The sequence below is a fragment of the Prosopis cineraria genome, unplaced genomic scaffold (assembly GCF_029017545.1).
Source record: "Prosopis cineraria cultivar Desert tree isolate PC_DT_omini unplaced genomic scaffold, ASM2901754v1 PC9, whole genome shotgun sequence".
NCBI classification, from domain to species: Eukaryota; Viridiplantae; Streptophyta; class Magnoliopsida; order Fabales; family Fabaceae; genus Prosopis; species Prosopis cineraria.
In genome coordinates, this window is record NW_026555340.1 from 14,480,663 (window position 1) to 14,508,427 (window position 27,765).

Here is a 27,765-nt window from a genome sequence, read left to right on the forward strand (position 1 = left end):
TAATTTAATGAAAGTCAATTATGATAATAAAATTAATATTTGCGTATATTTGTTTCAAAAATTAGTTTGGTTAATTGAAAATTTTTTGAATTATGTATAATAAAATGTATTTTTAAATATATAATTATAAAAAAAGATATTGATTTATGATTGTTTTTATCTTTTTATACAAATTTAGTTTATTAGAAATGATTAAAGATGTGATAAAAATTTTAAAAAAAATGATGTGTCGAATACTAAAAACAAAAAAATATATAAAATTTGATTTATTAAAAAAATATATAATAAATGGTTCAACAAAGTGAAGCAAGGCCAAATGGAAAATTTGGCACACATTTGTTTTCCATAATTAATACTCCGACATATTACATCTCCATTTGAAAAACTCTATTATAATCACCCAAATATCATTGGAGATTTGAAAATGGGATGTCACTTAAGAATCTGTATGATGGGTAATATATACATAACTTTAATGAGATTTTAGAACTCAAGTCAAATAATTTTTTTATTTAAAACAGGAAAATAAACGACCAGTATCGATCTAGAAGATGAATGTTGAATCAATTATAACTATAAGCTTTTAATTTTTTTTAGACTTCCAATCTACTCACATTCTTTTGCCCATATATCAATAATTCCTTTAAAATTATTCTATCCATCCCAAATTATAATACATTGAAATAATACTCCTTATTTTGAGGTTATTCCCTTCCACCTATATTGCACTCTTCTCTCTCTCTCTAGAGTTGTTATGAAGATATTGAAATAAAAAATTGTTGCATTTGGTTATGGCATTTTATTTTATTTTTTTATTTTTAATTATAGTTTTGATGATAACAAATTAAAAAATATTTTGTTCGTTAGGTATATAAATAATTATAGAAAAGGAAGATAATGTATAAATGTGCTATATTGCTTAAGTTTCTTATTTCAAATTTTTCTGAGTATCATTGCTAGTGTTATGTTGTTATTATCGGTACTTATGTGAGTATATTTGTTTCTAAGCCTTTGAATTAGGCTTGCCTTTATGGGTAGTGTTCTTAACAATACTCATACTCTTATTAAAGTTTAATTCTTTTTGTGTTATGTTATTTGAAGTAGTAAGGCTCCACTGTCAGTATTAAGCTTCTTTTAGATCATACATCTCTAGAGGTATTAGTCTATCGATATTCAACTCAGTGTGACTTGTTTTTAATTTGCATGACAGTATCAGTATTAACAAGTTACTATTGATAATGTCACTATTTGTATTGACAAGTCATTTCATTTATTGTTTAAAGTTCCAACCTTCTTAACTGCTACCCATATTGTGTCATCGCTATTGGTATTCACCTTCCACTATCGGGGGTCAAAGCTCACTACCCATATTGATCCCTTTGAATTTTAACAAGTTTTACGATGACACTTCAAGTACAAAGCCTTCACTATTGGTACTATTACTTTGTTACAAGGCTATGTTTTTGGGGTATAATTTCATCAGCCTTGTTTCTTTGTTTTAATCCTTCATATCCATAACTAAGCATTATCTAAGCCTCTTTATTAATGATACATCATTTCAAACACACCTTGGGTAAGTTTTTATCTTGTTTCAACTCTTTTCTAACCGTATTGTATTTTGTCTATTAGTATTTTCCTTACCTATCTTTTGTCATAGTATTAAATGCATTTAGTTGTTTATTACTTTTTTTGCTGTGAGCAAAAAACTCTACCGTGAAGCACTGATCAACACCCATATTTTGGGAGAAACTTAGAGGAAAAAAGCACGATACTCTAATGGCAAAACTAATGAGCCTAATGGATTTTTCATCAACTTCAATTATAAATAAACTCATTTATGAAAACAAACGTAAAAGAATTATTGCTTGAACTACCTTATTCATTGTTTATCAACTTTTTGTGATTTCATTGCTCACTTTATTGATTGTATATTAGCTCATTGAGAAAGTTTTCACTATTGTAGTTGATTTTGTGCACTTACTCCATTTATTCCTATTTTTCATATTTGACAATAGATGACTTAAGCTTCAGGAGCTTAGGTGGGGTTAATCATTAATGTTGTAAAGGGAGTGATTTAGACTTGTTTTCTAGGATTGTACTGAGGCAATCAAGAGTCTGGATTAATTTTGGTAGATTTATTGGATAAAATCTCAAGTAAAGCTTGAGGACAAAATGTAAGGTTGGGTGGTTGGAGTTGAATTAGGATAAATACTCGTACACTTTTTAGTATTATTTGTCAAAAATTTTATTTAGCTCAATTTATCCTCCTCTTGGATTCATTTACACTATTTACACCCTTTGTCCTAATTAATAAGGCCTTTTTAATAAAATTATACATACTAATGAAATTTATTAAATGCATTTTATAATTTTAATTTTTTTAAAAATTTCTAAAATATACTTCATTGATAAAGAGAGTAAAAACTTTATTTAAAGAATGAAACAATGTTTGATAAAAAAAAATGAAATAATAAGGGGTAATATTTGAATATTCATAATTAATGAAACCTTTTTTTTTTGAAACATTTTATATTTTGGGATACCACATTATCTCTAAAACTATCTTATAAAATAAAACAGATGGAATAGTATTTTTATTTTAATTTAATTTTTCAACAATATATTCTTCAAGGATGCTTCTTGACAAGTTTCAGTTGGTTCTTTTTTAACTCAATGATTTTGTTGTTATAGCCAATTCTGTTCGAGGCACTATTGAGCACTTAATGCGGATACCTTTTTAAATAATGTTTTAAGAATTGAACCGGATCGGCTAGATAGCACAATGGTTCAGTTTTCTTCAAAAAAAAGAGACCATTCAGAGGGTTGAGCCCGATAAATAACCAAGAATTGTGTCAAACTATGTTGAGTTAGTTGATTGGACTGATCTGATTCTTTTTTTTTTTCAAAAAAATATAAATTCCAATTTCAAAAATAAATGACAATGTTAGGTGAGCTGAACCTGAATGAAAATTCTAAATCCTTAATCAGTATGTTTTTTTAAAAAAATTCACCTTGCATGTGATAATTCTTTAATGCATATTTTTAACAATTTCATATTTATATTGTTATAAATGTGTCCAATATTATTTTTATTTAACTATTGCATCATTTGTTACTACCAGTTTAGCTAGTTAAACTAAGAGAATAGTAAACTGTTAGCCTTTCTAGTTCGTGATCCCATATGACTTTCAAAATATTGCTTCAAATATTAAATTTATTTTGGGAAAACACAAATATCTTCCCTACAATTTTATTGGATTTTGTTTTTACTCTCTATAATTTTTTTTCATAATGTTTTAGACTCTATAATTTTAATCAAATTGGGTGACGTTTGTTACTTAAATCTCTATAATTTTAATGTTTTCAATGGTTTCAATCTCTACAAGAATCAAAAACACTAGAAAAAATTATAGAAACAAAAAATAAAATTTGATAAAAATTATAGGGACCAATGATTATATTTTCCTTTATTTTTTAACTTTTATATTTTAAAACATACAAATACTTTCATAAAACATAAATCATGTTATATTTTTAGTTTACTTTTATTATTATTTATTGTTAATCCTTAGCCTTCATTTCATCTCTGTCACACACAAAGAAAAAATGAAAATAAATTTAAGTTTTTTATAAATATATTTTTATTTGTGCATATCCCTCCCCTCCTCAACACTGAAGGCAACACATTAAATATTAAAGCATATTTCTTTTATTTAAAAATATTAAGTATTTTTTAAGAGATTAAATATTTAAAAATATAAAATATTTTTAAAATTTCAAGATATAATTGTTGCCTTTTTTTATAAATAACCTAAACAAATAAATTATTTTATATTTATTTTAAAATAAAATATCTTATTGAATAATAATATATATGAAAAGATAGCGTTAATTTTAAAATAAGTAATTATTTTATTAAAATAAACTTCGGTAAAGAATGCTTTACATTTTTTTAACAGAAAAAGTACATTTATTTTTTAACTTTATATCAAATTCTATTTTAATCTTTTAATTTTATAAAATATATTTTTAATCTTTTTACTATGAGACCATTACTTTCATCAACAAAATATTTTCCAAAGTTAACATATTAGCTTAAAATTTTTAAAATAATTATAATTAGTATAAAAATAATTATTTAAAATTAACAAGATTAAAGAACTGATAAAATATTTTATAAAATTAAAAGAGCAACATAAAAACTTATCAAATTAAAGTTAGACAAACTAAAAGTATACTTTAATATTAGATATAAAACAAAATTTGGAGAATTTGTAACTACTTTTTTTTTTTTGTATGCCTTGTATCTACTATTTTTTATTTATGCATATTTAGATTTACTTTTCAAGGCTTCAATGAATAATTCAGACGAAGATGATGATTTTTTTTTTTTGGGTATGCATTGTATCTACTATTTTTTATTTATGCATATTTAGATTTACTTTTCAAGACTTCAATAAATAACTCCGATAAAGACGAGGATAGTTTTAGGAAACCAAATATTACTATGTCTAATTCTTACAAATAAAAAAAAAAATCCAATATGCATTTAAATTAATAAAAAATTCAATAATAAAAATCTGACGTTAGATTAACGCCTATATACTGGAAATAAAATTGAAAAAGACGCGTACCTTCTCCAACCTCAACGAAATTAAAAAGACATTCAACTAAATAAGTCAACTTTTAAAAGCCAAAAAAAAAAAAAGGATCAGAATCGGATCAAATTGAGACATAAACCAGTTTCTGTGAGATCTCAAGAGTCAGATCTGCAACGGTAATACTTCGAACAGCCTCTGGTATGAGGATTTGAAGGAGGAGGAAGACAACCTCCAGATTTGCTGTAAGCCTCGCCACCTCCGCCGTTACAGACCGGTTTGTCTCTCCGGAGAGCTCCCGGAGATATATACTTCCTTTGCTCCGCCATTAACCTCCGGCTGATCTCCGATTCCATCATCGTCATCTCGTCCTCTTCATTGCACTCTGCAATAGTCCGATTCTTGCAACTGAATGATGCAGCAGCAGCAGCATCGCTTTTCAAACACAAACAAGACATGAATCCGACGAACAAGATCAGAAAGTAGAAGCAGAAGAAGGAGGAGGTAGATCTCGAAACCCTAATCCTAGCCTTCGATTCCATTTTCTCTCTCTATCTCTCTCTGAATTGTGTAATTGTCCTCAGAGTCACAGGGAAAGCACTATATAGAGACGATTTGATAGGTCCAGCGAACTTTTAGAAAGGCCTGTTAATGGAGGGAGCACTAGCTATTGTAGTAGTAGGTGAAGGGATCACTCTTGTTGCCGTCTCTCTCTCTCTAACCAATCTTTATTTTATTTTTTTGATAAAAAAAAGCTATTAATAAAATAAAATTAGTGTGTGTTTGCTTTTCACTCTGTCAAAAATTAATTTAATTAAAATTTATTTAACAAAAATTAATTTAATAAAATTTAATTATTATAAAAAAAATTTATATTTAAATATATTTTTTAAAATTTAATTTAATAAATTAAAAATTATTTAAATTAATAAAAATTTATATTTTCAAAATATAATTTTAAATATGCAATGATAAAAAAAGAATATTAATTTATTTTAATTTTAAATTTTTTATTATATAAATATAATATATTAAAAATATTTAAAAAGTCAAAAAATTAAAATAACAAAAAATTTATGATCTTAAATAATAAGAATAAAAGATACATAATTTAATATTAAAAAAATTATATAATTAATAGTTTAAAATTAATCAATATTGAATAGTTATATAGTTAATGATTTAATTTATAATATATAATCTGATCTTTAATATAATTTCAAATTATATTTATCTCTATCAAAAACTACACTTAAAATTGCACTTGAAATTAATAATAAAAATATACGCTTGTCACTATCATCACTAGTGTTAATCATATTTTTATCATTAGCGTCTAAAGTTATGTGGACTCAAAGAGTATCATGATCATTTAAAAATTTAGGTATCCAATTATTCTCGTCATAATTGCTCCCAATTCATTTAACATTTGAAATGGATTTTTAAAATTAACCAAAAAATAAAGTTTCAAATCTATATTTTAAATTCATTTCAATCTACTTTTTGAAAGTTATTGTACTTCCTACAAAATTATTCAAATAACTTTTAACATTCCAAAAATTTAAAAGTTTATTTCAAATGTTAAATTTATGAAAACCAAATGCTCCCTTAGTCTACTGTATCTAAGTTTGCAACAATCCTAAAGGGACTGAGGGAGTGAAGAGTTCTAAATACTGAAAAAGATTAAATGAAACAAAAGCAAAATAGTTCACAAGCATGAAATGAAAAATGATGCTTCAGAAGATTTCATTGAAATACTTTTTTTCGGTAACATTGAAATGCAAGACCGTGTTGATTGAAGGCCTTATCTGAAGATGCTTCTTTGATTTAGGTTAGCACACATCAAAAGCAAAGCAGATTGAAACAATTTGGCTCAATGTAAGAAGACCGTTTCTCAGGCAAACTTTACATGAACTTAAAATTGACGAAAAGTATAGCGAGACAGTAGGTGCTATAACCTTGTTTGAATTTTTTTTCATTCTTATGCTCCAAAGCAGATGAGGATTTCTCAAAGGAGATTTATTCCACATCATCCCACAATCACAAACTTTTAAAGCATTATCTTCTTTTTTGTCCGAACCAGTCCAAACACAAAACCTCCAAAACCTCTCTAATCATTCTCGAAATTATGTTTTAGAAAATCATTTTTTTTGTTAAAAAATATAAAATATTTTTAATCAATCATATTTTCAATAAAATAATTAATTATTTTTAAATTAATACCATCTTTTTATATCAATAAATTATTTTACTTTAAAATAAATATAAAATAATTTATTTATTATGGACACCTTAAAAAAGCACATTAATTATATTTAAAATATTAAAAATATCTTATATCTTTAAACGAAGAGAATATGTATTACATTTTAGGAAATTAGAGCTTTGGAAAGTTTTCCTTTTAATTTTAAGCAAGTTCATTTCTTTTATAAATATTTTTTTTTCAATTAGGTTTCTTAAAATTTTAGTGATACTTTTTGGAAGAGTTAGGATTTTAGGAGCAGTAAATAAAGTTTCATATAATTTATTATTTAATTATTTAATTATAAATTTATTTTTTTAGAAATAAAAGTGTATTGTATAGGTTTGGCATGTTTAAATTATAGAAATTATTTTTTTAACGTTAATGCAAGCTGCTGCGTTTGAAATTTGCTTCAATTATACTGAATTCTCTCACACTAAAATTTATCCACATATGTATTTTTTTTTCGAGAAAAATAATATATTACTTATATCCTTTTATAACCATGTAGAAATGCTGCAAACTAGATTGATGACATGTTTGTATGAGTTTTGAAAGTTAAAAAAAAAAGTGTCGTCTCACAAAAAAACTAGCGTGATGGAATGAAATTCAATTAATATTTATATGATTTAATTTTTTGTTTCTAGAAAAGATATAAATTTTTAAATGTTATAAAATTTAAAAATGCATCTTTCATTTAAAAAGTTGAAAGCTTAACTGAGATATAGCACAATTTTATATTTTATGAGAATTAACGTATATTTTAAAAATATAAATAAGATTCTTATATTTTAACAAAATTAAAGATTGGATTTTGTATATATAATGTAGAACTTGACATAAGAGGCATCTAAGTGTTGAATATAAAGGTTATTTGTACGCTCTCTCGCACATGTATTACTTACCATTTCCATCAATAATTGCTCCTAAAGAGAATCATTATGTAAAGAGTTGTGAAGTTCTTACAAGAGGAATAAATATGAAATATATAAATCATTTCATTTTTTATACTTAATTCAATTAAATATCAAATAGAATAAAAATTAGATAAAATAGTTATATATATATGGGATGATGTTTCGTATACTGTGTTCCACCTAAACCTAGCCCCTGGGGCAATATAAAACAATATTTAAGATTTTCTAAAATATTTTTATTTATTCATATTTAAATATCATTTATAAATAACTTTGACGTAAAGTAGTATACTAGGACACCAAAATTTCATGATGTCTAATACCTGTAAATTAAAAATCCAACAAGCATTTAAATTAATAAAATTATATTTCAATAAAAATATTCTAACATAAGATTAACGGCTATATATTTCAAATAAAAAGACATAACAGAAATTTAAAGACATTAAAAAACAGTCAAATTGAAAGAATAACGATCAGAATCGGATCAAATTGCAGCACATGGCCAATTTCTGGGACGACTCAAGAGTCAGATCTGCAACGATGTTCCTTAGAACAGCCTCTGGTATAAGGATTTGAAGGAGGAGGAAGACATTCTCCAGATTTGCCGCTGCCTCCGCCCTTGCAGACTGGTCTGTTTTTCCGGAGAGCTCCCGTAGATATGTACTTCGTCTTCTCCGCCATCAACCTCTGGCTGATCTCCGATTCCATCATCATCATCTCATCGTCTTCATTGCACTCTGCAATCGTCCCATTCTTGCAGCTGAATGGTGCAGCAGAAACAGCAGCAGCATCGCTTTTCAAGCACAGAGAACTGATAAATCCGAACAACAAGATCATAGAGTAGAAGCAGAATAAGAAGAAGGTAGAACTCGAAACCCTAACCCCAGCCTTCGATTCCATTCTCAGAATAACAGAATCACAAGGATAACACTATATAGAAAGGATTTGATACTTTGATAGAATTAATCAACGAACTTTTAGAAATGTGTGTTAATGGAGGAAGCAGAAACGTATTTATATAATCAGTCTTGAAAATATGTTTTAGGAAATTAGGAATTAGATTTTAGGAAATTTAGAGTTTAGGGAAGTCTGCGTTTTAATTTGAAGTAAGTTTTGTTTTTGTTTTTGTTTTATGTTTTATGTTTTATGTTTTTGCAGCATGGCTTTCTTAAAAAAGTTAGCAATACTTTTTTTTTTTTGGTAAAAGATAGGAGTAGTAAATAAAGTTTCCTAAAATTTAACTAACTAATTAATAATAACTTTGATTTCTGTTTTGATAAATAGAAGTAAATTATAAGGCTTGGTTTGTTGAAATTATACAAATGATTCTTTTATTTTTAACATTAATGCAAACTTTCTGTGTACTTTTTTTAAAATTATGCCAGATTCTCTCCTGCTAAAATTTATATAAATTTTTTTCTCGAGACAAACACGAAGTTACATTTTGGAAATATGCACAATCTCTGTTGAAAATGAAAAGGAAAATCTATATAGAGTTAAAATAATTCAGATAGCATTTATTTAATTTATTTTAGGTTGACAGCCGATGTTTTTGTAAGTTTTGAATGTTAAGAAAAATAGTGTAGTCACAAAAAAAAAAACTACTGTAATTTAATAAAATTCAATTAAGATTTATATAATTTATTTTTTGTTTTTATAAATGATCATTATATTTTAAAAAAATTATAAATACTTATAAAATGAAAAATTTATCTTTTATTAGAATATTGAAAATAAAACTGAAATGTATCACTATTTTTATGTTTTAGGAGATTTCACTGATATTTTAAAATATAAAAATGACACATAATTTGAAAAGTTTAGAGATTGGATTCTGAATGTCCAGTGTAACTTTTTTTTTGGACAAATGTAACTTTTAAGTTTTAATGTATCCTTTATACATTTCCATACAAGAAATGTTTGGAAAAATAAATGTTAAAAAGGGTTACTTCATACATTTTCAAACAAGAAATATAATGCATTCTTTATACATTTGCATACATGTCTAAAAAAATTTAGATTCGGACATCCTTAATTTTTAATCGTTTTTAAAAATTGAGGAGATTAATTTCATGAAATTTGTAAGTTTTAGAAAAAAAATATAAATATCATTTAGGAAAGATATAAAATTCTTCTATAATTACAAAACTTATAATCCCTCTGTTCAAAAATATAAGGTATTTTTACCCGAATTTCACCCTCAATAAAGTAGTTATCTACTTTCAAACTAACTCTATCTTTCTATATTCACTCCTATTAAACACCTTATAATGAACATAAAGTCACTAACAATAGGAGTGCTTTTGAGAAAAAGCAATGATTATATTTCAAAAAACTAAAAATGCATTATATTTTTGAACATTTAACTCCTTAAACAATGTCTTATATTTTTAGACGGAAGGAGTACAAATTTTTTTCTTAAATATATGTAAACTGTAAAATCAAAGACTTTTTCTCTGTTTTAAAAATATGCACAGATCTTTCTCGAAATTATGATTGTGTAGCTTTATAATAATTCAAGAAAATTTTATATAATTCATGTACTTGCAGGTAATGTCGATCGATCTTGGAAAATATTGAAGAATCACAAAGATAAAATGGCATGCGTACGTGAATCTTTCGTGGTAGGTCTCTCCGCATGATAGTGTATGTGCATTGATTTGTAGATTTTTTTTTTTCGTGGGTACCATTGGTATTTTTTTTTAGTGAAAGTGATCTTATGAGAGATGGTATTAGATACTAAGTATAAGCACTTTTTAGAAACAAAAAGTATTCGAACTTCTGATTTACCATGTTAAAATATTTTTCACTTCTTTAGCCAAGGGAGGTTGTGGGGGAGAATAAAAAATCACTCGAAATTCTTTATTTTTGGATTCATTCATGAAAGTTGTTATGAGAACAAACTTAAAAGGAGAACTCATCTTTAAAAAAAAGAATGTTGGATGAAAAAATCTCTCATATTTATACTCGTAACATTGACACCCCATTTCAAGAATCAATATTCCTAACAGACCCACTTAGGTTATGTTTGGCATATTTTTTTTTAGAAAGAAATAGAATGAAGTGAGATGGCTAAAAAGCTTAAGTCATTGTTTGTGAGATTTTTTTTTTTTTTTTAAAGGATGGAATGGCAAGGAAGGGCTTCTAAAGCGCTCTTTTACTATTCATAGCTCAATATTTTGTCCTTGCAAATTGGGGGGTCAAGGATGGAGTGGCACAATATAACTATTTCATCTATAAAATTATCCCTAACCTCCTATTTTAATAAAAAAAATATTATCTATTATTTTCATTATCCAACCATCTCTCTTGCCTCTTGCTAAGGTTACTCATGGGCAGGGCTGAGCCAATGTCACCCCTACCTAGTTCTCAGCTCAATGTATAGTTAGGCACCAGAATGGCATGATTGACCCGAAAATATTTTTACAAATATTTTTTAAAAAATATATAAAAAAGTTTTTCTTAAAAAATTATTATTATTATTATTATTATTATTATTTAAAATATATTATTCATAAAACTAATATTAGAATTAAAAGTAATTTTTTAAAAGTTCAAACGAATGCCAATTATTTTTACACAATAATAAGTTAAAAATAAATTTTGAATTTTGAAAGAAATTTAAAAAATCGTAATGATAAAAAATGTCAAAAAGATCATAAAAAAATATAATTTATGATAACCTTCAAAAAAAATCAATGCCATTAGATAAGTATTATTCACAAAAAATAAAAAAAAAAACTTGCTAATCCCTGGCCTTATCTGCTTGAATGCTTCAGGCAGGGCCAAGATGACCAAGCATTTAGGCATAATACATAACTCTACCTTCCATCATATCTCTCTGTCTCTCTCTCTCGCTCGTCTGTCTTTCAACACCATGATTCTGTTGTATTTTCCTCTTGTGCAAAAAAAAAATTGTTTGCTTAAGTAGCTACATGACTTGCTTTCTCCTTTTATTCTGAATTTTTAAGTATCTTGTTTAACCATTAATTATTATTATTATTATTATTATTATTATTATTATTATTATTATTTGTTGCATAAATATTATAATTATTTAATGTGCATTATTATTTTATTTAAATTCAATCATAAGGTAATATTGGAAGAAAAAAGTTTTAAACCATTTCATTCCATTCATTTTATAGTCACTTCCAAATAATGGTAATGCAAAACCATTCCTTCACATCATAAAACTCCCAAACAATGAATTTTTTTTTCCTATTTCACTCTACTCTGCTCCATTCCATTCCACTCTATTAATGACTTTTCTTTTTTATTCAATTATAAACTTCCAAATGCACTCTTAATCTTGTTGGTCAAAACCTTCAATGGGTAACTCTTTTCATGACACTGATCTCTCAATAAAAAGAATTAATATTATGAGAACAAGCCCAAATGGAAGGTCCACCTTAAAAAATTTAGCCTATTAGATAAAAGAGTCCCTCTCACTTGCAAGTATGACAAAATATTAGATTTGGAGTTCATAGCTTAGAGGCTGAATTGTGGACAATTTTACTTGGCTTGAAGGGATTTAGGGGAACTATGGGCTTCTAATATGTCTTTCTCTAATATTCTTTATGATATTCCAATCTTCCTAATTTCATTTTTTTTTCATTGGATCATTGGTGTCTATATAAACTAAGAAACATTTCGATATTTTGAAGTATCAAAATGGTGAAGTTTTGTAATTTTTATGATTTTTCAAATAAAAAATTACAATTACATTGCTTTTTCATAAAAAATGTAGAACTTTACTATTTTGAGACTTCAAGACATTGAAAATATCGTTTATTTTATATAGAAATCAATGATCCAAAGAAAAAAGAAACAAAAATAAGAAATTAAGACATTACAAAAGGCATTAGAGAAGGCACATTAAAGATTCTTAATTCAAATTTGGGGTTCAATAAATTTATTTTGAAAAGTAACTCTCTCCAAGCAATTCACTTGGAATATTCATCCTATTGAAAGTATTCTTAATAGTTGGCCTGGTTTTTACAGGGGTTGAGACAGGGGACCAGTAGGGATAACTGCCCTTCTAACTTTTAAATGTTTTTTTATTAAAATTTAAGGGTTTTATATTTTTAGCCCCCTAAGTTGGCATATTGTAGAAACATTGAGACACTAAATATAATTCTCATTTCAATTCTATAGTAATATTTTACACATACATGTATAGTCCAATTACTTTAGTAGATTGAATATATAGTTCTCTTAAGATTTACTTAGTTTTAACGAGATAATGCTACAAGTGCTCTTAAAATATTGATGTCATTTGATTTTGTTTTTATTTTATATTTGATGAAAGAAATTATGAGAATTATTATTAACAAACTTTACCAAGCACTACAACAAATCCCAAATATATTGAATGATATGTGTTCGATGGCTACCATAAAATTACTTGCCCAAAAGTTAAGATATTATGATTAAGATATGTTCCTCTAGAAAAATCACTTTTTTTCCTATAATAACCAAGCACTTGAAATTTATAATATGAATGATTTTTACTATAATATATTTAGACCTCCTCGACATAAAGAATTTGTGACAATTGAGTATTATTATTGTGTTGATATATTTATTTGTTATAGTTATCAATTGAAAGAATTAAATATTTAATTCAATAAGTAAGCAATAAAGTTTTTTTAAAAAAATTGAAGAGAATTTCAGATCTCAAGAATGCATTTAAATCATTCAATGCTAATGAGGAAGATAAAATTTTTGTCAATTTAATGATAGTTTATATTGATAAGGAAATAACTAACAAACTTATCATATACATGGTAATTAATTATTCTTATGTCATGAAAAATTGATGAGCAAAACTTAAAAATGAAAGCATATATTTATTTTAATTATATATATGTAATTAAATATAAATATATACATTGAATGATTTATGTTATGTTAGTTATATATATTTTGTCATCTCAACCCCCTTAATAAAACTTTTGGCTTTGCACTACCCACCTATGGTGGTTTCTAGCGGATTGTAATAATAAAATGAAATAGATTAACCAAGTCATAATTTTATTTGAATATATGTATTTAAAGGATTTTTAGTCAATAACCATGTTTAAAAATTACAAATAAATTGTGCTTAATAATTATAATCCCTTTCATATATGGAAAAAAATATATGCTCAATTTTTTTAACACAAGTTTTTAAAATTATTTTAAACAATATTCATGTGAAGCATTTTATTATAGAGCTGCTCTGAAAGTGGAGCAAAATATTCACAATAATTAGTTGAGTTTTAGGTGAGATTGTTGATAATCAGGTGAGAAATCCATGGATTATAATTGTTGTGACTACCATAGTATAAAATATTTTTTATCATCAAAAACCAAATCTAAATTAGGTTAAATTTCTAGGGAGAATGATAGATAGATCCAGAATATTAAATTAATCATAGTTAAATCTCTAACAAAATTTTCTAAAAATAAATTGTAAATACCAATTCAAATAGAAATTTATTATAATTTAAAAGTTTAATACTTATATAATTATTTAAATTGATATTTTTTATTTGTTTTTCAAAAATATTTATTAGGAATTTAACTATCATTTATTTAATATTTTGAGACCTAATTGTCATTCTCCTAAATTTCTATGATTTTTCCTTTCAATCTCTTACTCTTGTTGTTTATTATTTATTGTTTTCAGTTAACCAATTGATAAATGTGCATCTTGATCAATAAGCATCTGTTTCAACTAGTAGGAAATTATAGTAGCTTAATTAGAAGTCTTTGATTTTAAGTTCTAGGAATGCAATTGAATTAAATACTTAGTAGAAGAACTTTGCTACCATCTATAATACTGTTTAGCTTGATTTGAATTAGTATAGGCTCCAATAAGTCCTCTAGTTAGCCATATTGAAATGCTCCTTTTGTCTCAATTTATAAGATACTTCTTCTATTAAAAAATATAAAGCCTTTTTAATCAAATTCACCCCTAATAAACTTATCTTTACACTAACATAACTTTTTTATATTTACCCCTATTTAATATATTATTTCACTCTAAAAGAAATATAAAGTAATTTATTTATTAGGAATGCTTTTGAAAAAAAGAGAGTAATGATTACACCTTCAAATACAAAAAATGCATTACATTTTTGAATATCCAACCTCTTAAAAATGTAAAGTTACGTCCTGCTGAGAAATTGACAAATAAAGTTAAGCAATTAACAAGTAATGTAATTTAATTGTGAAAATCATGAATTTAATAAGGAAACTTAAGTAACCAACAAGTACAATTACGCTATTAACAAGTAATGTAATTATATTGTGAGAGTCACTGACTTGACAAAGAAAGTTAAGTAATTAACAAGTATTGTTAAAGTGTAAACAAATAAAGTTACACATTTAACAAGCAATATAATTCTGTTGCAAGAGTCATGACCTTAATAAGAAAAGTTAAGTACTTAACAAATTTTGTTAATATATTAACAAATAAAATTATGCAATTAACAAGTAACATAATAATCAAGTGATTGCAAAATAAAATTTATTATATAAATAATTTTATGCATTATATAATTGAATGGATTCAATAGTTTGGTAGTCCATATTTTTTTGATAAGTCAAAGGGACATGAGTTCTAAACCCACCCTTGGCTACCTTTAGAGAATTTACTTCTCTAGCCATCGCCGACAATGGTCCAACTAGCAATTGAAGCTCTAGAAGCGGAAGTCTAGTTGTTGCCGTCGCCTATGAGGTTTCAGTCACCATCGGTGGTGCTTTGGCAATAATGGCTAGTAGTTTTTCTTTGTTCTTTTTAAATAAATGAAGGGCATTTTGGCCATTTCATTTGAAAAATAATTTCAATTTAATCTTTGGATCCTACAGTGTAGTTTCAAATTTTATTAGGTGTGATTTGAAAACAAGTCACATCCCTAGTCCTTTATTAAAATTCTCCCTAAAATTTATTCCCAATCCCAATCTTAATCCCATAAAATTAATACCTGCCTCAAGTAGTTAACAAATCCATCTAACCATATGTCTATATGAATTTATCTAATGAGTCAATCACTTTTAATCGGTTCATTTCATTCAAACGGTCATCCAAGCAGCATGACAGTGTCTAGGAACCAAAATCTCAACGAAACGCTACGGTAAATCATTATCAACACAATGCATTATAATAAAGAATTCAGATATAAAGATTTGCAAAAATAAATAAAATAAAGGCAAAAATATTGTAAAACAAACGTATAAAGAAGCAGAAGGAGATGAATTGAACATAAATAATGAATCCACAACAAAAACATGCTAACCTTAGATTTGAAAGACTCCTCCACAATTCCAAGGATCTCCTTCTCTCTCTTGAGAATCATAGAGCTCTCTCTCTCTCTCTCTCTCTCTCTTAAAAACTCAAATCTCAAAAACAAGTATTTCTAAGTTCTTGCTCTTGGCAACAAACAAGGTGGGGTCCCCTAAATAACATTGATAATCAGTATGACTAACCTGAAAGTCTTCATGACATCTAGCAAGATGTGACAATACAGTCTCCCAAAAGTCATCACGACCAACATGAGCACCATCCAGAACTCTTTTTGCAATTAAGCCCTTGGACATCGATCTTTATTTCCTCATTTTTCTACAAACAATCCTTTCAGTTCAAATAAGAAACAAACACCCAAATGAAAATTCTGCTCAAAAAATACATTTGAAACACATGCAAATCCAAACTACACATTGGAAATCACAAATAATCTATGGAAGACAAGATTTTCTGTTTTATCCTATTTATTCAATGTCTTTTAGATTTTATCGGAGTGATCTAGATATATATCAGGTTGTTAATATCTAGATTTTGATTATTATCTTTATTATTTTCTCTTCATATTTTTTGGGCTACTCTCTGCTTTCAAAAGTCCCAATATAATGCATAGTAAATTATTAATGAATAAAGTAGAAGGCTTGAGCCATCTTTAAGCTCAGCTAATCTCATTACAAATGATATTATGGCTTTTATTATTCACAGATTAGCAACAAAATTTGGGGGGTTTACAAGCACAGCCCAATTGCACAAAAATCTTGCAATTTAAGTCCATGATTTAAGAGAAAATATGGAATTAAGCTTTAATCATATCCAAACATACTTTGAAAAGGATTACATTTATGGCCTCCTCATATCCAATCTTACACTTGTGAATCTAAAAACAAAAAATTGGAAGTAAAGAGTCTTCCTTATCTTTTGTTCCTTTTCTTAGAATTGGGAAGGAAGGATCACTTGTCCTCTGCTTTCTCATATTCCCTCTTCTCATCAAAACTCTCAAGCAAACAGGAAAAAAACAAAAACAAAAACAAAAAAGAAAAAAAATGAAAGAAAGGAAAAGGAAGGGAGGAAAGAAAGAAATAATGATTGAAGTCTCCCTTTTAATTATTCTCTTTTATCATTATCTTTAGTGGCTGAATGCTGTCAAGCTCTAGAACATGATCTTTTTATTCAGATTTATCCAGTTTAATATGAGAGAGGATTGGATTGGGATGTGCTGTTTACATAGTGATGAGTGGGCAAGCCTGTCAGTTTACCATATCTCTGACTCTGTTTTAACCATGAGTTTAAACAACCCAATTCCAGAAATTTAAAAAGCAAGCGCCCAAGGTGAAGAACAAGGTAAAACAGGTGTCAACCTTGGGAGAGAGACAGCAAAAAAGATAAGAATTGTTGCTGCAATTCAGAATGGCCAAGCATTATGGGAAGGGCGAAGTCTCCTGTCTTATTAATACCTGTAGAGAAACAGGGAACAGTACTCGAGGGGGGATTAGTTAACTTTTACTTAGTAGGAACCCGATGTATCTATACATAGTTGTAAATCAAGTAAGCCAATAGTCATTAAAATACTATAGATTACCCTAGTCATCTCATAAAAAAACTAATAAAAATAGCTTCCATTGACAAATGAATCAATCCCATAAAGCACTATCAACAATGGACCTAAACACTGTAATCATAGAGCTCTGCACTCCCAAGAAACGGGGAAAAGGGGTTTGAATCTTCAACTATAAAGAAAGTGAAAAGAAAAAAAAAATTCAACAATAGTAAAATAGCAGACTAAAGTAGTAGTCTTGGAATTTAAGTAAAGAGGGAACTAAAGAGAGCATAGACAGCTATTAGACTAAAAAACTACCAATCTTGTTATATTAACCAATAACATTTGACACACATGAATTTTTACAATCCAAGGATAGTCAAACTTTGACAAAGTGTAATGTGCAGAAAGTAGTCAATACTCAAAAAAGGAAGAAACAACAAATTAATAAAATTGAAACATAAGAACCACCTAGCATAAAATAAACAGCAAAACACTTATTAAATCACAAGTAGATTTTTTCCTAGAGTCAATTGAAAGAAAAGAAAATCAAAGCAAAAGAATGACAATGTAAACATGCATAAAAATCTTATGCTGTTCAACTGACCCTGTTCTCTATCATATTTGACAATAAGATTCAAAAATGAGAAGAAAATAATAAATCTTCCCAGGGAACTAATTTGAAATAAATATAACATTACCTCATTTGGTAAAAATGAATGCAAGACAACTAACCTCCCATCATGTGAGAGGATTAACTTTAGCCGGTATCTTTCACTGGATATATTTTCAGAAGCTGCAACCGATTGATCATATAGAGCCCAAACAAGGTCTTAATTTCTTCGCTCAATTTTTCAATTTCATATTCCCAACAAAAACCAATCCACTACCAGTAGTCTAAACAAGAACACTTGCCACCACTAAAATGGTGAAACCGGTATGCATCCCTAAGTATAATTTTCCTACCAACAAATTTGCTGACAAGCTTGAAAACAGAGTGGCAATCACCACAGACACGAAGGTTCTTGAATATTCTAATTGGCGAACCTTCTGGACAATTGATCAATCCATATGCAAGGGCAATCCTCTCACTATGGTTCCAAAGATTATGCTCTTTTTGTTCTTCATCTATATCTTGTAGTGAATAGCTTGTATCAGGCACATAACCTGTCTCTCTTATCATCTTCATGAGCTCTTCTAACTTAATGATGATTTGTCCATTCTGTGGATGACTCAGGTCTCCCATTCCAAAAGAAGTCACCTTGTTCCTCAACTTGATCCAACTGCAGGCAGGCTTCTTCTTTATGTTATGAGTAATCATTTCCTTTCTTACATTCTCTACATCATCCCACTTTCTAGTTGATGCACATAGGTTTGAATAAAGAACAAAGGCTGAGTCATCTGATGAATCCATCCTGAAAAGATTCTCAGCAGCTTTCTTTCCAAGTTCCGTATCACCATGTATTTTACAAGAAGCCAACAAGCTACGCCACACAAAGTCATTCGGCGCAACAGCCATTGTGTCAATAAAAGCTTCAGCCTCAGCAAGTCTTCCAGATCGCCCAAGAAGATCAATTATGCAAACACAATGTTCAATTCCCACTGGGACACAAAATTCACTAGTCATTGAATGGTAGTATGCAAGACCTTCATCCACCAGACCGCCGTGACTACAAGCAGATAAGAGTGAGACAAAGGTGACATGGTCAGGTCTCTGTCCCAATCTAAGCATGTCGTGAAAAGCTTCCCTAGCCTCTTGAAAAAACCCATGTCTCGCTAATGCTGATATCAAAATGTTCCAAGACCTATGAATCCTGATACTTGGTTGAGGAACAATTTTTAACACATCATCAATTTCCCCACATTTTCCATACATATCCATTGTAGCATTTAACACATAATGGTCAGACTCAAACCCAAGTTTAATAACCAAGGCATGGAGCTGCTGACCCTCATCCAATGCAGTCAAGTTACCTATAATAGCAAGAGCTATAGAGAAACTAAACTGATCTAAACGAACCCCAGCACTCATCATTTTTACAATGAGTTTGAAGGCCTCTTCACCTGGCCCATAATGAGCATTTGCAGCAATAATAGCATTCCAAGCACTAGAGGTCTTACAACCTAATTCACTGAAAATGAAATTACTTGTATTGAGATCACCGCACTTGGCATACATGGTAATGAGGGAACTTTGAACATATGTATCTAATTCAAAGCCTGTAACAATAGTGTGTGCATGGATGGGCAATCCATGTTTTAAATGATCATCAGGAGATATGCAAGCACCAAGAACATTCACAATTGTGATATAATTTGCAGGTACACCTTCTTCTTTCATCAAATTAAAAGCTTTCAATGCCTCATGTGATTGTTCATTATCAGCAAAGCCACCAATGAGGGCGTTCCAAGTTACTTCATCTCTCTTGGACATGGTTTTGCACACCTTTAGTGCTTGAGACATCAAATTGGACTTCCCATACATGGTAACCAATGCATTACCAACAATCAAATTGTGATGTTGACCAAAAAGGATGGCAAGAGCATGAACAATTTTTCCCTCAACTATGTTTGGTTGATTAGAACAAGCAGCCAATGCACTTGTGAAAGTAACATAGTTCATTGCCCTTCTAGTCCAGAGCATGTCAATGAAAAGTTGTATGGCTTCTAGGTACATTCCCTCCTCAACATAGCATGACATCATGGAATTCCAGGAGATTAAATCCCTGTCTGGCATTGTATGAAATACAAACTCTGCATCCACAGATTTTCCAGCAGCAGAATACATAGTTAAGAGACTATTACATGCACAAATATTTGATTCTAGTCCAGATTTTACAAGAAGACCATGAAGTCCTCTTCCCCAATTCAATTTTTGAGCAGAGCCACACACTGATAATAAGGCCGCAATTGTAATATAGTTTGTTTCTGTATCACTATTACGCATCAAAGAAAAGTTTCGAAGAGATTCTTCACAACGACCACCATGTGCAGCTGCAGTAATGATAGAATTCCAAGAGATTGTGTCACGTTCCTTCATATTATTAAACACATAAGATGCCTCCTCCATGCTACTACAGCTACCAAACATGGATATGAGGGAATTTGCCACAGAAACATTATTGTCTAATCCAGATTTAATCACATTCCCCAAGACTTGATGACCCAAAAGTTTATCCCCAAGCATCCCACAAGACCTAAATACTGTAGCAATTGTATTGTGATTACAATAAAATCTATGGCGTCTCAAAAGCTGATAAATATTAATAACCTCCTCCTGATCTCCATTATCTGCACAAGTCACCATCAAAGAAGTCCATGACACTATATTTGGTTCAATAATCTCCTCAAATATCTTGCTGGCCTCACATAACTGACCATATGAACCATAAAAGTGCAGAAGACAAGTACCAACAAATACATCAGAGAACAAACCATATTTGACAACATAACCATGAATTTGAAGTGCTTCTTCAATCATACAGCCAGACCTATCACATGCAGTCACTAAACTAGCAATTACAAAACTGCTAGGCTTGGCATTGTTTTCAAGCATATGATAGAAAAAATGCATCGCTTCAAAGTACCAACCACATCGAACTAACCCTGACATCATGGTATTCCAAGAAGCTTCATTTCTCTCCAACATTCTATCAAACACATGTTTTGCATACTTTATTTCACCAAACTTAGAGTACATGTTAACCAAGGTATTCTCATAGAATGTGCTGAGACGAACAACATCTTTTATGCATAACGCATGTAGCACTTTACCAGCAATTCCTTCAATAATTTCTGAGAAACCCTTTCGAAGAAAACATGAAATTTGGGGGCTAGGGTGGTTTGAAAGAGACCAATGGGCACCATAGCTCAAGGGTTCTTTTATGCATGTGATAATATTAGATGGAGACTTAAACTGGTTTTGGCAAGCGTATGCACGCAGCTGTATAGAGTGTACTGTATGAAGAAACTTTCTACCAAACCTAGCCAGCTCTAGGTGACTTACTCAGACCTGGATAATAATGGTACAATAGCCAATTCTTAAAAAGGACTGACAACGGCTTGCCATCAACATCTTGATTGTCTTCTACTCTCAATTGTTAACCTGGCCAATAAGATATGATATATCTCATCATGATTTTCGGGGGGAAGGGGGAACATAAACAAAACCAACCAACATCTCATAATAGAAAGTAATTGCACCTATTGTATGTGTATTAAGTTTTTAGTCCAACAATAAGCTCCAAAAGCTTCAACGTACATGAACATTATCCTAACCTCTTCTGGGATTTTTTTTTTCCTTATCTTTTATTGGAAAATATGCCCAATCTCTTTGGTCAAAAGACTAGTTTCTAAATAACCATACACAATGTAAAAGGAGGAAAGAAAATTCTATGGTTCTTTAAAATCTCCCTAATTATCAGTTATTCTCTTACATGCCATCCACAACACATACATCCAACAAAAGAGATTATTAAATTTATAAAACTAGTTGGCAGGCAATAAAACCGTGTTTCATACTTCATTCCAGGAACCATAATATTGGAAATAGATTAACCATTTCAATAATCTGTTTTAAACTACCTGGAACAGTGCCCATCCTCCAATTTCTTGTCCAAATAAAGTTTGATACTTTGGTAAATATCCCTAAGTTCTACTATAATCATTGTATCCCAGTTTTCCATTACGAGACAGAAGAAGAAAAAAAAAAAATCAACATTCATGTAGAATTCATTAAAACTCCGAAATGGTAATGATTACCTGAGATATTGAGCTCCAAAAACAAACCATACAGTATCGACCCAGACATTATCAAAGGGACGAAAGTCCCCAAGTGAAATTAATGAACAGCTGAGCTGCTGAAATCCTTGTATATTGCGCAGATTCGGGTGCCACTTTCGGTCTCAAGCTTCCCACTTGAAGCAAAATCGATATGAAGGTATGGGACGAAGGAGGAGAAGAGGGTATGCGAGCTCCATTCAACCAGATTACTAGATAAACTCAAGATCTAAAACTGTTCGACGCAAAAGGGACGAGAACTCACCTGAACTGGTCATAGAAGGGACGAGAACAAGAAAGAACTAATTCCACGCACAAGGGACGAGAACTAGGTAACCAACCTGCAAGTAGAGCCTGTAAGGGCAGGGCTGACTGCAGCACTGTTAAGCCTGTGGTTTGAATTAAAAAATATCTTTAAGGTTACCGAACTTCAAAATAGACCCTTAAAGAAAAAGATTAAACAGTTTTCCAAACGTGTTAAGGGTTGAAATCAAAAATTTTAAAATAAATATCATTAATATTATTGATATTGATGCATTTAAGATGGATAAATTTTTGAAAGTTCCTCTATTGATCTTTGAGTATGAATTTGCATTGTATGAGTGTACACATGAATATGATCGACGTATTCATGACATCACAGCTTCTCTTCATAAGTGAAAACCTATTTTTAATTAAAATATCTTCTCTTATAATATTCAATCTCAAATGAATCTATCATTAACATTCTTACAAAGGACACCATGGTGACATACCTAGTAAAAGAAAACTCATCCCAAGGGTTGTCATGTAAGCATGGCGAAGTTAAGCTCTTGAATTCTTTAGGAAGTATGTGGATGAACTTGACATTCTCTTCTCGACATTGATTGGAAAGAGGTGCAAAACTCTTTCACCCTGGCCGCCCGGCTCTCCACTATCAACAACAAACTCACTTAGGAGAATGACTGATCAATCGACAATTAGAACATATGAGATTGAGAAACACAAAGATATTCTTGCATTAAGAACAGAAACTCTCTAGTGAGACTCGAGAACATGAGAAACAATATAGTTAATACTCCCATGATAAACGACTTAGGAAAAATTTAAAATAAAATTTAATACTCTCATCTCGTGAAAAGATAAAAATCAATTAAAATAAATGAAAAATAAATTAAATTCTATCAACCAATAAAAAAATGTTCCATCACATCAACCAATAAAATAGTAATATTAATATTAGATTAAAATTAAGTTGATCGTCCCATGAAAGATAAAAATCAATTAATCAACCATCAATTAGGGCATATGAGACTAAGAGACGCAAAGATATTTCTATATTGAGAACAAAAACTCTCTAACAGGACTTGAGAATATGAGAAATAACATAGTTAATGCTCCCATAATGGATGACTCAGGAAAAATTTAAAATAGAATTTAATGCTCCCTTTTCAAGAAAAGATAAAAATCAATTAAAATAAATAAATTATGTCAACCAATTAAAAAATATTCAATCACATTTACCAATGAAATAGTAATATTAATATTATACTAAATTAAATTGATTGTCCTGTGAAAAGATAAAAATTAATTAAAATAAATAAAAATAAATTAAATTATATCAACCAATCAAAAAAATATTTAATGACATTTAAATTGATCGTCCCGTGAAAAGATAAAAATTAATTAAATTAAATTAAATTTTTTCAATTAATTAAAAAAAAATATTCAATCACATCAATCAATAAAATAGTAATATTAATATTAGATTAAAATTAAATTGATTATATAAAAAGTAATTGACCAGTGGGAGAGGATAATTAATATTATACTAAAATATGTTGACTAATGAGAGATAAGAGATTTATAACTAATCACCTTCATTCTATAAGATTTGTAAATATATATATTGATGATACCCTCTTGTATGAATTTTTGTTTTATTCTTAAAAAATAAAATATTTTTAATTTTAAATTTAATTTAAATTTTAAAATATATGTTTATACTTTAAATTATTATTTTTTATTGTATATTTAAATTTTTATTATAAAATAAATTTAATTTTTAATAATTAAAAAAGTAAAATAAAAAGAAATTTATAAGTTCAGCTTTGAACCTTTAAATTAAAATCGAGTTGAAAAAAAAAAAAACATTGATTTTGAGGCAACCGATCTTATGGCTCATCCCACTTGTTTCTTGACCCTACCTACAAGGCTATAATAAAGGGACATAGATCCTCTCTGCAACAACTCCCTTTGCATCCCTAGCTAGTTAAATTTTAATAGTTTAAATTTATTTTTTTGCATGATAATTATTTTATACAAAATTAAATTTGTTGGTAAAAAACAATTAAATATGAACTATTCATTCTATTATTTAAGGGTGGAGAGAATCTTAATTTTGAAAAAGGTAGAATCAGAGGATAAAATTCAAAATATTTAATTATAAAAATCTAAAATAAATTCATAAATTACTCCCTTGCTAAAAAATGTAAGTCTTTTAAAATATAATCATTATTTTTTCTTAAAAGTGCCTTTATTAAATAAATCACTTTATATTTATTTTAAGGTGAAACATTCTATTAAATAGAGATAAAAATAAAAAGATAAGGTTAGTCTTATCTTTAAGACAAATAACTACTTTTATTGTGGGTGAAATTCGTTAAAAATTCCTTATATTTTTTAATAGAAGGAGTGTAAAATATTTAATTCTAAATGAATAAAATAAATTTATAAATTCACAAATTTTTATTTCTTAAAATATTACTTATGCTATCTCTGTAAACCAACCTATTTTTTTAAAATAAGCTCATCATTTTCTTGATGGCTTCAAGCTCCAATCTTTTTGCCTACGCCAGTGGTAAATTTCTCAAAGTTCGAAGGCGAAGAAGGAAGCTTCTTATTTCCTTTAGTCATGCAGCAAGAAAATCGACGCAAGAAATCAACTCTTGAAGCTTCTTGTTTCCTCCAAACCCTTAAAGCTCCAATTTTCTGAACTACCTTAGTCCCCAGTAGTAGATTTCTCAAAGTTCGATGGCAAAGGACGAAACTTCTTATCTCTGTAAGAATGATCTACATAGACAACGCAACAATAAGAAAATCACTTGACGGAACCATCAACCTTGACAAACACAGACAACGACAACAACCTCAACAGAACCTACGACTTCCCCTGACGGCCGCGGTGATGACGCCGAGCACATACACGATCATCGACAGCAGCGAGAACATGCTAGAGGCAACGGTTGGTGAAGTGAAGACAGAGGAAAGAATAAGAGACGAGCTAGTAATCTTGGTGAGGTGAGAGGATAAGAGAAGAGAGAATCCAGCAATTTTCAGCAATTAATATAATTAATATACCCCAACGTTCCTAATGAGCGTTGAAAAGCTCCCTCAGATGGCTTTTTACTTTAATGCTCATTTCAACTAGAAGCTCGTTTAATATTTTTTTTCATCCAAACAAAATATCAATGTTGTGATGAGCTTTTTACTCTCCAAGTTTGGTTTGGGTCACCCCAACCCCAATTAAAAAATAAACCAAACACACCTTTAGTAATTTATTATTAGAATTGAGAAAACGAGCTAACCTAATTTTAAAAGGTAGACTTTTGATGGGTTCAAGCTTAAAAAGGCTAAGCAACTTAAGCTCGAGTATTTTTTAAAACATTGATATGCGAAGCCCAATCCTCAACATAGCAAGCATAGGGTCAGCTTTACGGGCTTCAAACCCTTTTAACTATTTTTATTTTTTTAAAAAAATTGTCAAACTAAAAATTACTTCATTATAATATAATACCCAATCGAGATAACGATGAGAAAACTAACTAAGAAAATCTAAATAAACTAGAAACACAAATGAAATGACACTAAGGAAACAAGCAATTGATTAGTTAAGCTAACAAACACTCAATCTAGATCAGATAAGATTGAGGGTTGAGAACTAGGATTGGGAGATCTAGGAAAACAAAGAGCACAAGCATGATGTGTGCTTCGTGCAGAGCTCAGCTCATGAGTCATGAATGCATGAGCACGATGAGTGATGTTGAGGACTTGGGAGACTAATGACAACGAGCATTAACCAGTCGAGCAATGATGATACTCAATTCTTGAGAGGCAGCATTGTTAGAGTTAGCAACTAGATGGCTAAAGAGTGAGCAGAAGTAAGGATGACTTGCAATTTGCGATGATAGGGACGAGGATGGTGATGCAAGGACTGGACATCTTGTTGTGTGTATCTAAACAATCATTTATATATTTGAACATCACTTATTTGTATATAAAAAAGTTGTCAATTTTTTGAAACCCAATTTATTCTATTTTTCACTACTTTTTCTTTCAATATCAATAAGTTATCAAGATTATGCTAGATAAAAAAATATGTTATAAATTTATTTTCTAAGCACTTTCACATGTTTTTGTTAATCATGGATATTTTGTTGTGTGTATATATGAACAATCACTTGTAAATATTTGAATATCACATATTCATACATAAAAAATAGTCATCAATTTTTTAAAACCAAATTTATTCTAGTTATAATATATATATATATATATATATATCTTTTTTATTTAGTGCAATATTGATAACTTATTAACCTTGGAAGAATAAGTTATAAAAAATAGAATAAATTAGGTTTTAAAAAATTAATAACTTTTTTTATGTATGAACAAGTGATGTTCAAATATTTATAAGTGATTGTTTAGATATATACAATAAGATATCCATAATTAACAAAAGCCTATAAAAATGCTTAAAAAATAAATTTATAACATATATTTTTTTTATTTAATATAACATTGATAACTTATTAACATTGAAGGAAAAAGTTGTGGAAAATAGAATAAATTAGGTTTCAAAAGATTAACAACTTTTTTTATGTATAAGCAAGTGATGTTCGAATATTTACAAATGATTATTTAAATATACATAATAAGATGTCCAAGATATGCAACAATAGATAAAAAATACTTGGAAATAAAAGTTATAATATATATATATATATATTTATATATATATATAATTTCACACTATATGTATGTTAAAGTATTTATTGACTCAATGGTTTTCTTCATTTTGGGGAGCCAAGGGGTTAAAGGTTCAAATCCAACCTTGACCTCTTTTCACATTTGACCACCACATCAACACAGGAGCTTCGGTGATCGGTGCGGTGACTCTGGCAGTCGTGACAAGACACTTTTTTTTTTAAAAAAAAGGCAAGGTTGTTTTCATAATTGGACTAACAAAATAAATTGCAAGAAGAATTTCAGCATTTTTTGGGCCTATATGTCATTAATTTGTTTTTGAGAGCCCCAGTTGAGCTCCTCCCAATTTAATAACTCAAAATGAGCATGTTATTTAGCTCAAAATAATAAAAGAATTGTTATTTCGGCTAATATGCGCAGCCTTGGCATCATTC

At 28.8% G+C, this 27,765-nt stretch overlaps 3 protein-coding genes across 3 annotated transcripts; all 3 read right to left on the reverse strand.

Moving 5' to 3' along the window:
• Positions 1-4,570: 4,570 nt before the first annotated feature.
• Positions 4,571-5,260, reverse strand: LOC129321040 (protein RALF-like 32). The gene has a single exon (XM_054966768.1). The coding sequence runs from the start codon at positions 5,138-5,140 to the stop codon at positions 4,757-4,759; it is 384 nt and encodes a 127-aa protein (XP_054822743.1). The 5' UTR covers positions 5,141-5,260; the 3' UTR covers positions 4,571-4,756.
• Positions 5,261-8,240: 2,980 nt separating this feature from the next.
• Positions 8,241-8,666, reverse strand: LOC129319490 (protein RALF-like 32). Its single transcript, XM_054964581.1, has one exon. The coding sequence runs from the start codon at positions 8,658-8,660 to the stop codon at positions 8,280-8,282; it is 381 nt and encodes a 126-aa protein (XP_054820556.1). The 5' UTR covers positions 8,661-8,666; the 3' UTR covers positions 8,241-8,279.
• A 6,525-nt stretch (positions 8,667-15,191) lies between these two features.
• Positions 15,192-21,422, reverse strand: LOC129320643 (pentatricopeptide repeat-containing protein At3g24000, mitochondrial-like). Its single transcript, XM_054966183.1, has 2 exons — positions 17,409-21,422; positions 15,192-16,380 (listed from the first exon to the last, which is right to left on the reverse strand). Exon 1 carries the CDS (start codon positions 21,285-21,287, stop codon positions 18,474-18,476), a length of 2,814 nt encoding a protein of 937 aa, XP_054822158.1. The 5' UTR covers positions 21,288-21,422; the 3' UTR covers positions 15,192-16,380; positions 17,409-18,473.
• Between the last annotated feature and the right edge of the window lie 6,343 nt (positions 21,423-27,765).